The sequence below is a fragment of the Saimiri boliviensis genome, chromosome 1 (genome assembly GCF_048565385.1).
Source record: "Saimiri boliviensis isolate mSaiBol1 chromosome 1, mSaiBol1.pri, whole genome shotgun sequence".
NCBI lineage: Eukaryota > Metazoa > Chordata > Mammalia > Primates > Cebidae > Saimiri > Saimiri boliviensis.
In genome coordinates, this window is record NC_133449.1 from 213,956,754 (window position 1) to 213,973,431 (window position 16,678).

The following is a 16,678-nucleotide window of genomic DNA, read 5'->3' on the forward strand; positions in this document are numbered from 1 at the left end:
GAGTGGGCATTTAATAAAATCTGAGTTCTTATGAAAGAAATGCGAGTAGCTGGGCGCGGTGGCTCAAGCCTGTAATCCCAGCACTTTGGGAGGCCGAGGCGGGTGGATCACGAGGTCAAGAGATCGAGACCAGCCTGGTCAACATGGTGAAACCCCGTCTCTACTAAAAATACAAAAAATCAGCTGGGCATGGTGGCGCGTGCCTGTAATCCCAGCTACTCAGGAGGTTGAGGCAGGAGAATTGCCTGAACCCAGGAGGCGGAGGTTGCGGTGAGCCGAGATCGCGCCATTGCACTCCAGCCTGGGTAACAAGAGCAAAAACTCCGTCTCAAAAAAAAAAAAGAAAAAGAAAAAGATGCGAGTAATGGAAGGATTTTAATAGGCAAGTGTTGGATGGGCAATCAATAGCACTTGAGTGGCTATTTACAGGAGAAACATACACTTGAAACAGGCTAATGATGGAAATGTTTGAAACAAAATAGTAGGCATGGAAAATACAAGAAGGAAGGTAGGCAGCCTCTGGAGCAAGGAGCTGACAGACAGCTCCTTGCTGACAGCCTGCAAGGACCTCAGTCCTACAGCTGCAAGGAACTGGATTCAAAAGTTAGAATGAACCTGGAAGAGGATTCATCTCCAAAGCCTCCCCAAAGAAACACAACTCTGCAGACACCTCGATTTCTGCCTTGTGAGACCCTGAGTAGAGGTCCAGTCTAAGCCCCCCAAATTTTGACCTACGGAAAGCATGAGATAATGCATTTGTGTTGTTTTAAACCATTATGTTTATGGTAATTTGTTAAGGCAACAATGAAAAACTAACATACAAACATTTTAAAAGTAAATGAATAAAAACAAAAAGGTATGGGATTGATGTATAAATCCAAGGGCTGTTTTTTGAAAGGATAATAGACAAAGTTTGTTCTACTCTACACATGAAAAGAGAAAACTTAAGTATTAAAATTATGAATGAAAAAAGAGTAGTTGTGAATATCTGTAAGCCAAATAACAGCAGAAACATTCTCAAAACTGAAATTATAGATGAAATGGAAGTCTGATAACCAGAGGAGACTTTAATTGACCTCTCAATCCAAGACAGCAGTAGACTAAAAAATAAGTAAGAATCAGAAGATTTAACCATTAAATTATTCCCTATAGGTACTGATTAAAGTTTGTATCCTAATAATACAGAATATACATTATTTTAGAACATGTACAAAAATGGACTATCCAGCCACCAAAAACAACCCTCAAAATATTCCAAAAACCAGAACTTGTATACATGAAAATTTTTACTTACAATGAGATGAAACTAAAAATGAATACCATCATAACAAAACAAAAAGTACGTAACTCAGAGTGTGGGAAAGAAACTTCCTTGATATGGTTTGACTGTCTCCCTATCCAAATCTCATCTTGATTTTTAATTCCCATAATCCCCATGTGTTGTGGGAGGGACCCTGTGGGAGGTAATTGAATCAAAGGGGCAGTTACCACCCCCCCCCCCCCCCCCGCTCCTGCCATGCTGCTGTTCTCATGATAGTGAGTGAGTTCTTATGAGATCTGATCATTATATATGGGACTTTTCCCTCTTTTGCTAGGCACTTCTCTTGCCCGCCATCATGTAAAACATGCCTTTGCTCCTGCTTCACCTTCCACCATGACTGTGAGGCCTTACCAGCCATGAGGAACTGTGAGTCCATTGTTTCTTTTTTTAAATAAATTACTGAGTCTTGGGTATGTCTTTATCAGCAGCGTAAGAACAGACTAATAAACTCCTCTTAACTATTTAAGGGAAAATACCACACACAATTGCAGAATTTCTAGGAAATAATAATGAGAAAACTACATGTCAAACTCTGGGGCATATAAGGAAAAAGAATAACGGGATGTTCAGAAAAAATTCATAGCCATAAATGCTTATGTCAGCAAAAAATACAAATACATGTGGTTTAAAAAAGTTTTAAAATGTGCAACAGAACACACTGTAGGCAATAAAGATAAATGGTGAAATTGGTGAGCTAAAAAAGATAACAGAAGCAGAACTAAAAAAATATATAAAAGGATTGGTTCATTGTAGAACAACTAATTAAGGCACATCTAGACTAATCAAGGGGAAAAAAGAAAAGCACAAATATACAAAATAATAGAATAAATAAAAGCAGAGAGAATTAAAACCATCCTAAAGGCATTTTGCATAACTTTATACAAATTCAAAATCCGAAAGAAAGATTTTTTCCAAGAAAAAGCAATTTATTAAAGTTAACCCTGAAGAGATAGAAAGTTTAAGCAGACTAATCAACAGAAAGACACTTTGTCTCAAAAAAAATACAAAAAATGAAAGCTATCAAACAACTTCCTTCCTCATCAAATCATCAATCTCAGATAATATATCAGAAGCAAAGCTACGAAATCTTTAAAGTATATTTATAATACTCGAAACTATTTCAGAACATAGAAAAAGAAGGAAATCTTTCAAATTATTTTTGAGTTCTGCCTAACAGTGACTCCCAAATCTGAAAACAATGGCACATAAAATAGATTAATTTCACTCATAAGCACTAATATAAAATTCTTAAGTAAAATGTCAGCAACATTATCCAGCAGCACAACAAAATACATCATAATCAGTGTAATTTATTTTAGAAAACACGATAGTTTAATAACAGGAAATGATAATACTAGTATACCAGGAGAGAACACATCATTCCATAAATGCTAAAAAGGTATTTAATCAAATTCAGTAATTGTTTTTTATTTCTAAAAATATTTAAAATATAGGAATAGTTGGGTATTAAACATGCTTAACAGGGAAACTTACCTCCCCCACCATAAGAGGAACACAGGACAGTTCTGTTGACGTTAGGAACAAGACCAGGATGTCCACGATTCCCACACTACTATCTAACATTGTTTGGGGTTATTATAGTCAAAGCAATTAGAAAGAGAAATTCTGCATATGAAAATGAATAAAGATGAGCTAAAACTATTACCAATTACAGAGCCTATGATTGTGTTCCTAGAGAGGAAGGGAAACTAAAAATTTACTATAATCAAGAGAATTCACTGTGGAATATGAAATTAATATCGCCTTCATAATGCACAACTAACAATGAATTAGAAGGCATATTGAAGCCCCGTTACAATAAACTAAAAAGAAAAAGATTATAAAATCTCAAAATACATTTAATAAGAAATTATACCCAGTCTATAGTATTTGAAAATACTGCTGAGGAACATGAAAGCAAACTCGAACAAATGAGAAGCACACTACTTTCTTGGATAAAACAGCATTATGACGATATCAATTCTAAAATTTATTTACAAATTTAATATGATTCCAATAAAGACTGAAATAGAGTTTATTTGTTTTATTTACTGAAACGAGGTAGTTTGATTTTATAGGTAAAACCAACTAATTTTACCAGGAAAACTGAGAAAATAAAGTAATGGAAAGAATTAGCCCTAGCAGATATAAAAATACTATAAAGATTCAATAATTAAAACAGTAATTAAGACACATATTAGGAAAACTACAAACGGATCAAAAGTTTATGCATACACAGTAAAGCCATGATTCTTTCAAGCCTCTGTGCAGGGAAGCTCTTTCTAACTGATTTGAAGTTCCAGAAGCCACAAAAGAACTGATAAATTCAGCTACAACTAGAGAACTATTTGTGCACGTCAAAATCAAACACCTATGACAAACTGGGAAATGTATTTGCAATTCATGTCATAGAGAAAACAGCTCATTTCCCTGACATATAAAGAACTCCTAGAGATAAAGAGGAAAAATAGCCCTATAGAGAAGTTGGCAAAAGACATGAACAGATAACTCACCAAAAAAGAAATACAAATGGTCCTTAAATATGTGAAAAGATGTTCAACTTCTTCCATAATAAAAAAGGCCAATTAAAACAAAGATACTGCCTTTTTCCTATAAGAATGGCAAAATTCAGAAGTTGAACAACACTGCATTAGTGAGGCAATGGAGACACAGGACATTTTACATATTGCTAGTGGGTGTGCAATGAGGTAAAAGCTGTTTAGAAAGCAATTTGGCAAGATCGTTCAAAACAACACACATGGACCTTTTGATCCAGGAATCCAACTTCTGGATATTTATTCTACAGATACACCTATACACATACAAAATGACATATGTGCAAGGTTATTTATTGAACAAAATGTTTAAAAGAACCCAAATATCCATCTATGCAAGAGTGGTTAAATGAATTATTACATACAAAGGAAGAGTATACCATTGTAAAAAAGGGTAAGGAAGGTTCTCTATGTATCAACATGGAAAGATCTTCAGGATATATTTGTTTAGTGTTTTTTTTTTAAGGCATAGCTATATATATGTACATACATATATGTGTGTGTGTGTGTGTGTGTGTATATATATATACACACACATACTATCTTTTGTGCAATAAAGGGGGAATAAAAATATGTATTTACATTTGCTCATATCTGCAAAGGGCATACTGAATGCATCCACAATAGACTAATAAAAATGGTTACCTGTGAGGATCATGAAAAAAATGTGATGAATGGTTAAGGGGTGGGAATAAAAATTCTCTGTCCATATTTTCTTATGTAGTTTTGATTTTTGAGCTATATGTATGTGTTATCTTTAAAAATATATTAAACAGAGAGTAAGAAAATACAGTCCAATGTCACTTTTGAATCCTGATGCCAAATTAAATATTGAATTATTATGCAATAACTGTATAGCTTTCATTACAGAAATGCAAGAATGCTTCAGTATTGGGAAATGTATTAACACATTAGAAGGCCAAAGAAGTCAACAAACAACACACCAATCCCCAAACCAAAAAACAACCAATATGGTGGCTCTAGATATTCGTTGATATCTAAAAGGCATTTGATTACAGTAGACATTTGATTCCTATAAAAACCTAATTAGGAATCACTGGATACTTCCTTAACATGAATAAAAAATATTTCAAACCAATAGCCAGCTGCCAACAGCAAAGACATTTCCAGGATAATCAGGAAGGAGAGAAGCTGCCTTCTATGACCACTTCTATTTAACAGTGTTCTGGAATTTCTGGTCAAGACTTTAAGAAAAGCGATTAAGAATTAAATCAGAAAACCAGAGATAAAATTGCCATAATATGTTGTTGATATGATTGAGTATATTGAAAAACAGAGAATTTTAAAATTATTGGGCCTAATAAGATGGGTGAGAAGGAGGCAGATAAGGAGAGCGAGATGGGACTGGAGTAAATTGTGTACTCAGCAATACCTCCTCCGGACTAACGGGCTCCCACCCACAAATGATCAAACAGACTTTCATATTCCCAATTTCCAGAAGATTTCTACTTCATTCTGCCCAAATTTGTTATAACTCATATAACTAAGTTAATATCAAGCTGAAAATGTAAAATTTCCCTAAATTTACCACAATATCCCCATCTACACTATTTCAAGTTGTTGCTCTGGTTTGGGCCAATACATTCAAGCTGGTTTCTCTCTCATTAGAAAGAAAAGAGAAAAATGAAGGAGAATCCTGAATAAGTCCTCCTGACTTCAGAGGCGAAGTGCTTGTTGTGCATAAGATTTGCGACAAAGTGGAGCACAGAACACTTTGCATTGGGCTCCACTTTAGTGAAACCATTGACTGGGAAGATGAAAAAGAGACACTTCAGGCAGAAAACTAGGGGAAGATGTGAAAAAGAGACACTTCAGGAAGAAAACTAGCATGAACTAGGGGAAGATGTGTAAGATCTTGGTGTGAGTAGGGACCTACTTACAGGGAGCTCAGTATCACTGGGCATAAAGAGTGAGTCAAGAAGCAGGGGCCAGTGTAGAGATGGCTTTTAAAATCCAGACCAACCAAAGGACTTACATGTTGTTTTATAAGAGATATAACCTATTGCAGGGTTTTAAGCAGGGATGTGACATAAACAATTCACATTTATGTTGGACTTTTAATAATAATAGCTTCCATAGGAAATTCTTTAGTTTATATTCTTTGGTTCCATAGTCTTTGAGCAAAAATAGTTTTACTACTTCCATAGAGTAAAAAAATAACAGCAATGGTAGACTCAAGCAATGTATGCTTAGAGTAGATGGCTGTGTTGGAACACAACAGACATCCATTAAACATTTGTTGCTTAAACTGACTGTTCCCACAGAACATATGAGTTAGCTGTCAGAATTAAACCCTTTGGAAGAAGAGTTCTCTTAAAAAATTAGCACCTGATTGGGCATTTTGATAAGGTAGAATGATCTTATAACACGAAATATGAGTCCCATCTATTTTCAGTTACCTTCATGTCCAAGTTCTTGGAAAGAGTTTCCAGGGCGGGCATGAATTCTTGAATGACTTTCTCAATTTGCCGATACTCTTGCCTGATGAAGTGAATGTCTCCAGAAAGCTTCACAATGCTTGAATCACATCTAATGGCAAGATGGAAAGTGGGGTGAATTCGATACCTTTATAACATTTTTAGTACTATAGTAGACACCTGCACATTCATTTGATGGCTGAAGTTCTAAAGTCATTTGAAGAATGAGTTGGTAGATAGGAGTTTATTCAGGAATCTCCTTTATTTTTCTTCTCTCTTTCTGATGAGAGAGAAACCAGGTTGAATGCACTGGCCCAAACCAGAATAGAAATGGAAATAGTTTCGATGGGGCTATTGTGGTAAATTGAGGGAAATTTTAACATTTTCAGCTTGATATTAACTGAGTCTTAGGAGTTATAACAAACTTTAATGTTTCGGAAATACAGGCTGCTGCCTATGATTAGGCAAAATTAAAATGTGTTCCTCTTTTATATCACATTCTAAATCCACTTTCCTCTCTTTATCCTCTTTTCTTGGCCCCCAGACTATCAATTCTTCTTTGGCTAGAAAAGGTGTCCTGGCAAACCAAAATCTTCCAATCCATCTTCTCCAATTTTTCACCCTCTTAGCCTCAAGCAAAACTCCCGTTCCTTGAATGGTCTCCGTCAGGCATTGTCATATTAGGACAAAATCAATTCACACTAACATATGAATGAAGCTTTGGTCCATAAAGTTGCATGTGGTAATTAAGGGAAGGAATTCTGGTCAGATGGAGCTAGTGAGGTGAGCTGAAGATTAACTATCTTCCCAGTATGAAGCAAACACACAACCACATCCCACTACCATCACCCATGACCTCTCTTGAGAGACAGCAGATAGCACAGTGTATTAGTGGTCAGCTTCTGTATACTTTCACATATGCATGAAGGATAGGTTGAAGAGCACTGAAAGACTTTCTCTTTTGTATATCTGAGTTATCTGGGATCATTTTGATATTTGTCATTTTATAAAATAACTGTTTTGACTGTCATCAAATAATATTAGGAACTACATTTTCATATTATCATATGAAGTGCTATAAATATTGTTTGCTTCACGACGTCAACATTTTTAGGGTCCCAGAATGAATCTTTTTTCCTTAAAGTTTTTGGTGCTAAAGATTTGAGGTAAAGGTGAGTCGAGATGGCAATTTTGCCTAAGCATTCCTTTAAAAGGATGCTAAAGGTATTCCTTTAGCAATGCCCTTAAAGTTGACTGTGGTGGGGGTAAAGAGGCTGCTGGGAGAAAAAATTAGGAATTAATTTGATCAAGAATGGGAGATGGTATGCACAAAATTACTGGTCTAAAGCTATTTTACACCTTTGCATATACAAACTGTCATTGTCAGAATGGCACCTCTATTGTTGGTTAGTTAGAATGTCCTGATGTAAGTCCATATTAAGACCCCCAAAGACTACTCAGGAGTGGCTGCTGCTACCACCACTTCGTGACATCTCCCTTCCATCCTTCTCTTGTTTCCCATCTTCGAGGACAGCAGGGCCTGTGCAGTGGAGGCTACTGGTTAAAAATGTGGTTTCTGGTGTCAGATAGACCACACTTTGCATCCTGCTTCTGCTACTGCTACTTGCTAGGTTTATGATCTGGGACAAGCTTCTTACCGCCTACAAGTTTCACTTTTCCTCATCTGAAAAAAAAAGGGGTAATGATGCCTTGGTTGCACAATTTGTCTACCACACAACTCCAGGGGTGCCAGAAACACATGGTTGACAATGCAAGTAGTGTCTTCTAGAGGGCTCATCCTTCAAAACTGTTAAGTGGCTGTCCGGAATAGTATTACATTGCGAGGTTATTTAGGAATGGAAGGAAGTGATGCACGCGAAGCATTTAGCCAGTGCCTGACACAGGGGGGAGCACCCACACAAGATTAGCAGCTACGATTTATTTACTCATCTCGAGAGTTGCCGCCTGTTCATTCTCACCTCCCCTAACCACCCACCAGCTTAATCCCACATGTTGAAGTCAAGGATTCATTCACAGCTTTCCCAAGCTGCACTTTACATTCCAAAAAAAGTTCCTCTGCCTACGCCTTCTTTAGAATGATTTTATTGTTTCTGTTAAAATAGTACATGATCATTACAAAAAAATTTCATGCCTAAAAGAACAAAGAGGAAAGTTAACATCTTTCTAAATCCCTCTTAAAAATAACATTGTTAATATTTGATTATCATTCTGTTCATAATTATACATATATACTTAAAATATGTGTGTATAGATACACAGAGATAGGAAAAGAAACATAATTTAGAATACTGGGATTATATTATATTCATCAACTTTAAAATGTTACATTTAATTTTACTTTAACTTAGGAAAAGGTAACTTCTGTGGTTAATTTCTTAGTGAGAAATGAAGAAATTGTTGAATTTCAGTTATGTATTGCTTCACTATGAGAGAGATTTTTCTCTAAAAAAAAAAAAAAGGAAGCTATAAAAAGCTGTTATAGATTGGAATTGTTATACTTTTCACAACTACCATCTCAATACCAACTTTAGATATTACTAACTTTAGACATTGTCTGTTGACCATATGCCAAAAAATGAGAAAATAAATAAGTTTATATACTTGTGCCTTCAACATTTTAAAATATAATTTACTAATTTTAAAATGTTAAATTTTATGACATTTGCACGGTGTTCTGTCACTAGAATGCCTATGGTTATTTAATGTTCACTCTATATGTACATTATATGTTCATTGATAATCCTTTCAAACCATGACTTCTTTTCTAAAATCCTTATTTTGATTTATTCCATAGTTGGCCAGATTTTGTCATCCAGATTTTAAAATCAGGGCTCAGGAGTGCTACAGTTCTCAAGTTCTTGAGTGCTTGAAAATGCCCAATTTCTCTTGTAATTGAAAAGTAACTGGCCGGGCGCGGTGGCTCAAGCCTGTAATCCCAGCACTTTGGGAGGCCGAGGCGGGTGGATCACAAGGTCGAGAGATCGAGACCAACCTGGTCAACATGGTGAAACCCCGTCTCTACTAAAAATACAAAAAATTAGCTGGGCATGGTGGTGCGTGCCTATAATCCCAGCTACTCAGGAGGCTGAGGCAGGAGAATTGCCTGAACCCAGGAGGCGGAGGTTGCGGTGAGCCGAGATCGTGCCATTGCACTCCAGCCTGGGTAACAAGAGCGAAACTCCGTCTCAAAAAAAAAAAAAAAAAAAAAAAAAGTAACTTAGTTAAGACAACATTTTTTTTCTTTCATTTAGAACAATCAGTCCATTCTTTTCTGGCATTGGTTGAGGTGGACAAGTCTGAGGTGAGGACATTTCTTTCCTTTTTTTTAATGAGACTTGCTTTGTCTACCTGGATGTTCTGTGAGTCTTTATCCTTGCTGTTCAGCAAGTTGTACCAGGATATCCTGGTTTCCCTGTTCTTATATAATTTTTTCCATGGTCATAGTTTTTGCTTTTAATCTATAGACTCAAATCTCTATTTCAAGAAAGCTTTCTTCTCTTATGTCTGTGAATTTTTTTGAAGAATTTCTGTTTCTTCTTTAGGGCCTTGCATTATTTCTCTGTTGGATGAGTTTTCCTTGTCTATCACATAACAATTTTTCTACAATCACTTTTATATTGAAAAGTATCTATATTCATTTGGTGTGGTTTACTCATGTTTTTACTTTTTATAGCTTATTATTTTGGGTTGTATTTGTTTTATTTTAGGAGTTTCTAAAGTATATTAATGTTCATAATAGCTTAACTTTTTCTTTCACTTTATCCATGAGCAATTCCAGTTTATCTATCTCCTTTTGTTATCTGATAGTCTCTTTTGAGGGAAAGCTTTTTATACCTTATTTTAAAAATTATTATTCATTTTATCAAAGTAAAACATGCCTGTAATTTGAAAGATAGTAATAACTAAAAAACTAATAATAAACTACAGTGGTTTCTGACCCTTCCTCTCACTGCCTCTCTTTGTTCCTCTCCCTAGAGGCAAGGGCCTGAAGCCTTTTGAGAATTCTGTTGCACAGAGTCAGGTTGTTCTCAGCTTATCTTACAGCTTTAAAATTGGCCTTAATTCTGCTAAGGCAGCTTTCATGTTTCCATCTGCTTTCTAGGTTCCAAGACTTCTATGCTGACATCCCCTGTTTTTATGAATTTATATTTTAAAGAGAAAATCTTTTTACTGTAGATTCAGTGAGGCTTTTGGAAGGACCAAATTATATGTAACTGTTCACAAGTAACCTTATTAAAAAAATTCTTTTTCTTTTATTCTTAATTTCTTTGAAACCCGAACTTTTGGTTTGAACTCTTCCCATACTTTTCTGGTAATTCCTTCATGAAATGTATTCGCTAGTCTTTTGCCTATGTTTTTATCTATCTATTATCTGTCCGTCAATCTGTCATCTATCTGTCTTCTATTTATCTGGGGATGATAGTGGAAGTGATTCACATGCATGACTGCATTCTAACAATCACTATGACGTATTTGAATGTTTCTGGCCACCTGGAGAGGATCAGTGAGTGTGTTTGGTGGCAGGTAGATTGCATCCTCTATTCAGGCTTGCAGTATCAAATCTCTCTCCCTCCTCAGCCTGTTTCTCTCAGATAGAAGTAGGCAAGGAGGGAGGTTCTAGATGACAGAAATGATAAAGAACATGGTTGCATCTTTGGCTATACCTCCCAGCTGTTCGGTGTTGCTGACCTGAATCTCTAAGGGGACATCATGTCCCCTCTCTCTGATGACCCACCCGAGCCTCTAGGTAATGCTGCTCTATTACATTTTACCAGTGTTTCTCAAAATTATAACTGTTGACTAGTGGGAAATTATTATGTTTAAAATCTGAGAAGGACTGTATCAGTCCAAATGTCATAATATTTGATAAGTGTGCTCTGTTTGTGGTTTGTGGCTGCAGCAGCTTCCGTAATATATTAATAAGTTGGAGTTTTTGTTTTCCTTCTTTTATTTTTCACTGACATTGAATTGTCTCAAGTAAGAGAGTGGAATAAAATGTCTTTATTCTGCTCTATATAACCAGGCATGCCTCCTCTTACATTTTCAAAAGTTGATATTCAAGCAATTCTCCTGCCTCAGCCTCCTGAGTAGCTGGGATTACAGGTATGTGCCACCATGCCCAGCTAATTTTTTTTTTTTTTGTATTTTTTTTAGTAGAGACAGAGTTTCACTGTGTAGGCCAAGCTGCTCTCGAATTCCTGACCTTGTGATCCACCCACCTTGGTTTCCCAGAGTGCTGTGATTATAGGTGTGAGCCATTGCGCCTAGCCTATGTTTCTTTAAAGAACATGATTTTGCTTTTAATCACAAATTAACAAAATTTATCTTTTTTCCCTCCCACATGTAGGTTTGTTCTGGAGTCCTAAAGAGCCACATGAGGCTAGAGAGTTGGCCTCTCACTGCTGCTACGAATTGTAAGTCACATCCATCCCTATGGGTGCCCTTTGCATGCTCACCTTTTTCTTTGTTGCACTTGACACTAGTCTATCAAATAAAGGACAGGATGTCAAAAGCAGGCTGGCAACTTTGAGAAACTCATCTTATTGGGAGCACTTACTTTTAAACTGCAATGTATTACCGTAGAAAATAAGGTGTAAAATTCAAATCTCATTGTAGTTATTAAATATTGAGCTTGATTTATGAAGCAGTAAAATGTTTGCTAATAATTATGTTTAAAAAAATCAATTTTACTTATGCCAAAATGCTCATTGGAATTGAGGTCTGTCCCTCTATGTGGAAAGACAGTAATCAATCTGCCTTAGCTTGTCCATTAGTCATTTGCCTGGCAAAAGCACAGAAAAGAAACAGGAGAGGGAGGGTGAATTTAAGTCTCATGGCCGTTAGCCAAATTCTGTCTCAGATTGCCAAATAGATTTCAGAAATTTTCCATAAAAGGGAGACATTTCAAGGAAAAATAAGACCTTGTCCTGAAATCACTGCTTATGACTGAAGGGGAAGGTAAGCAAAAAGTAACAAGAGCAAAAAGAATTGCACATCTTCTTGATGGAATTTCATTGATCTCTTAGTTTCTTTCAGATCCATTTGTTATTTTGTCTTACAAATAAAACAGGATTTACAAAAATAAAATAATATGTTTGTAAGTGGTTTGCAGAAAGAAATAGTAGGAGTGTCACCACCATACCACCAAATTATATTTCATTTAAAACATGTTTGAAATTAGCCAAGCATGGTGGCATGCACCAGTAATCCTGGCTACTTAGGAGGCTGAGGCATGATAATTGTCTGAACCTGGGAGGCAGAGGTTGCAGTGAGCCAAGATTGTGCCACTGCACTCCAGCCAGGGTGACAGAGCGAGGCTCTGTCTCAAAAAAGAAACAAACAAAGAAGCTATGTTTGGTTTTATCTTCTTGAAAAATCTTGGCACACCTAAATAGGGTTGTGGGTTTGCTGGTATTTGTTTTACCTTGTTTCATAACTTACCCAAATATTATAAAACTTCTTTGGTATTGATTAAATATTAAATAATGATATATATATATTCTATTTATATGTTTATATATAATATAAATTCATCTGTTTATTTTCTGGACTGGCCAATGGCTATTTTTTTCTCTGATGAGAGTTTTTCAACCATACGTATTATTTCCTAGACAGTATCTCATCTTTTATTTTTAAGAGGAATGAAGCCACACTCCAGAACTACAAAGTCTTTCCCAAAGCCATTAAGTCATTTATGTTGTGGGCCAACCAGAAACCTGGGCATCCTTGACACCTCCTTCCTTCTTCCCCTTTGAACTCCATGCCCATTCCAGTTAATAACCTGATGACTTCTCATATACAACATGGTGGAAGCCAAACACATTATTACTCCCTGTTTCTCTTTCTACTTCCTTGTTATAACTGCTCTTTGTTTCCAATTTCCTTCTCTGTGGAATAAAATTAGTATTCAACCAGTCTCCAAGCCCAGAAACTTTGGTTGTTATCCTTGACCTCCACTGCTTAATTCATCTTCCATGTTCATTCATGCACTGATCCTATAGATTCTATTTCCCTGGTGTCTGTGTCGTCTGTCCTCTCCTTTGGGCTTTTATGACTAGTGCCTTGGTTTAGGCCCTGCTACTTCTCACCTGGATTAATGCAATAGCCTTCCTCTGATTTCCATGACCTTTTTTGTATCCTAGCAATTCAGCTAAAACTAGAATGTCACAAAATAATGATATGCCATTCCCTTACTTAAAATCTCCCCACCATCATTTATAACCTTCTACATAAAGTTCAAACTCTACCTTAACCTACAAGACCCCACGTATTCCAGGTCTGGACTGCTTCTCTGGCTTCATCTCCCAACTTTCTCAAAATTCCTACTGCAAAATACCGTAACTAAAATGCCATTCTCACAGGTAGCCCATGAATATGTCACAGTGATCCTTCCCTCAGTTCTTTTGCACATACTATTCTTCCAGGTAAAGTGTCTTTCTCACTCTTCCTTGTCTAGTTAACTGTTATAAATCCTTCAAAACTCAGCTCAAGTGTCATCTCCCCTGGGAAGCTTGTCCTCCACATGGGCCTGATTTGGACATTTCCATAGTATCCCAAACTTTTAGTACAGCATTCACTTCATTGGCTATTGACATGGCTTGTTTTCCCTGGTAGACTATGAACAACTATAGGAAGGAGTTGTTGATGAATTCAACACCACGTTGATGAATTCTAACACACTACCTGGCATAAGATGAGTGCTTAATACATTTTTGTCAAATCGAATGGGTAAATACCCTAGGAGAGCTTTGTCTTAGGTAGTAATTATCTAATTCTTATTTGGTCATGAACACGTCCAAGTGGATCAACCAGATGGAGATGCGAGTGTTACAGGAGAGAGGAATGAGGGGCAGAAGATGTAGAGAGGGAAAGGTGTCCACAGTCAGCCATTCACAAGTAATCTTTGATGCATCTGACAGAGTGGTCCTGCCATTCTCAATACCTACACATATTTGCTGAACTGCAGGCCATTAATTCTTTTGATTTAGAAATCATGTACAAAAGAGCTATTCAGAACTTTATCCATTTGGCAGTAAATCCCTTTTGTTAGACTCTTTAATATAATTCTTGTATATTTCCAATGTTTTACTCATTAAGATTTGACACATATGGGTATTTTGTACATGATTGTGAAGGTGTGTCTATGTATGGATGTTTGTATTTGCACAGTTGAGGATGTTAAGACAGAACTCTGGTCACTTCCATTGGAACCAAACTGTGTAAGGGGTCTTTACAGAAACTTTGAATCTGACAGGTAGCATGAGGCATTCGAAGGTCTATGGTACATTTTCTCAATTGCCATCTCATTAGTTTAGCTTAATGTGTAGACAATATCTTTTTTCTACAACATGGAACTTGTTTGGGAATGAGAATTCACTGGTCAAGAATTGACTGTTAAACATTAGTCAGTAGGCTTCTTCTCACCTGGCTACTCTTCCTCGAAGATCTCCAACTCCTTGTAGGTGTTTGAGGTTTATCTCCTGTACTGCAAAATTAGCTCCTGTGGCCGCCTGATCGCGAGCTCTTATTTGATCTTCTAAAATCTGTCATTTTGAATTAAATAGTCCATTAATTTTCCATCACACATAATAAGGAAACATCATTTAAAGCAGGGGTTACCTAATTGAATGCATTTTGTAGTTAGGCTGATGGTGTAAATGGATGAGAGAGTCCTATCTCAGATAGAAGTGATCACTGCCAATTTATCTGAGGGAAGCTGCAGTGGTTTGATTCTAGCTGATTATTGCCAGGTGGAAAAGATGTCTCAATAGTGTTTTAAAGAAAGCTAGAAATCCAGATTTTATATGAAATTGCTCAAATTAGCAATATTGGCATATTATTCAAGATCTTTTATAAACACTATATGGGCCAAACAGAGCATATTTATTGTGTTTATATGGTCATGAGTTGCCATTGGCCATCATTGACATAAAAGCTTTTCACAAAAAATGCATTTCACAATTGGTGCCATAAGTTTATAAAAGGATTTTTTTCAGTACGGCATCAGGCAAGATTTTTAACGGATTGAATCAGAACCACAATGAAGTTAATACAAAGCAATCAAATCTGAATCAATCTGTTTCATACACATTGAAAAAGAGTTTATCTAGATTTCTTAGAAAATATGAGAGATTTATGAATCACTTGTGTCCAGATTTTGACCATGAGTATTGTTAGTCACGTCTTCATTGTGTTTTGGCGTTCTGGAAATTGAGCCGACGTTCCTGTACTACCAGGCTGGTGGTCCTGAGAACCGTGGTTTTTAATTTTTTGGCACCCATTTATAAGTATTGATTTAAAAATAAAAAAATTATGTTTGTCCATAGAAAACATTATATTATACTTGACATTTAAATAAATTCCAATGTAAAGTGAAAACATATAAGTAATTGGTATTTATTAAGAAAAAAGTGAGAGTTCTGTGTAGGCCTTTGGAAAACACAAATCTGTTACTTGGGGAGACATTCCAGCTTAAGTATTGTGTTTGACAAAGTCCTAAATTATGTTTAAACTATGGTTATGAATTTTACTAGGAAAGGAAGAATTTTTGTAGCAAATAAATTATAGGAATTTCAAAGGCCAGAGATAGACTCTTGCTCATTTTTTAACTGGTAGACTGAGACAACCCAAGAATGAAAAAGCCTTAATTGAAGATGTAAAAATGTCAGAAACACTGACTAGAGTTTAGCTTTGTCTTTTTGCGTGTTTGCAGGCATTTTATTTTCTGTTTTGGTAAAGATAGTGATGAAAAGAAACTTATTCTACTATATACTAAAAGATTTTCTAAAATAAGGATGAGTAAATCAGTGTTGTAAAAGTATGTAGCTAACTGTAATGTAATGAAGATCTTGGTAAGCATAAGAAAGGAATATGTTCTACATGTGACTCACAAATCAATGGGGGAGTAATTTCACAAGTGGGTTGGGTCCCTAGTTACTTAGAAAATAATTAATTTAGAGCTTGGATCCAAGATGGTGGATTAGACACAACTCCAGCTTACAACACCCAGCAAAAGAGAAGCAGAAACCCAGAGATCTCCTAGCTCCAACTCAGGGACCACAACTCCTCAACAACACAGGATCACAACTTGACTGAGAAGGAGTGCAAAGAATTGACAGAAACAGGATTCAGAAGGTGGATAGTAACAAATTTTTCAGAGCTAAAGGAACACGTCCTAACTCAATGCAGAGAAATAAAAAACCTTGAAAAAACATTAGACGAAATGCTAACTAGAATAACCAGCTTAGAGAAGAACATGAACGACTTGACGGAGTTGAAGAACACAGCACAAGAATGATGTGAAGCAAATACAAGTTTTAATAGCCAAACCAATCAAACAGAAG

At 36.1% G+C, this 16,678-nt stretch overlaps 1 protein-coding gene across 1 annotated transcript in view; it reads right to left on the reverse strand.

Annotated features, from left to right (window-relative positions):
• FAM81B (family with sequence similarity 81 member B) overlaps positions 1 to 16,678 on the reverse strand; it is a 76,408-nt gene that overhangs the window by 16,054 nt on the left and 43,676 nt on the right. The window contains exons 5-6 of the mRNA XM_010340365.3: positions 14,760 to 14,878; positions 6,297 to 6,426 (exon numbers count right to left, since the gene is read on the reverse strand). Of these exons, the coding sequence (XP_010338667.2) occupies positions 6,297 to 6,426; positions 14,760 to 14,878 (249 nt within the window). The remainder of the gene's footprint in view (positions 1 to 6,296; positions 6,427 to 14,759; positions 14,879 to 16,678) is intronic.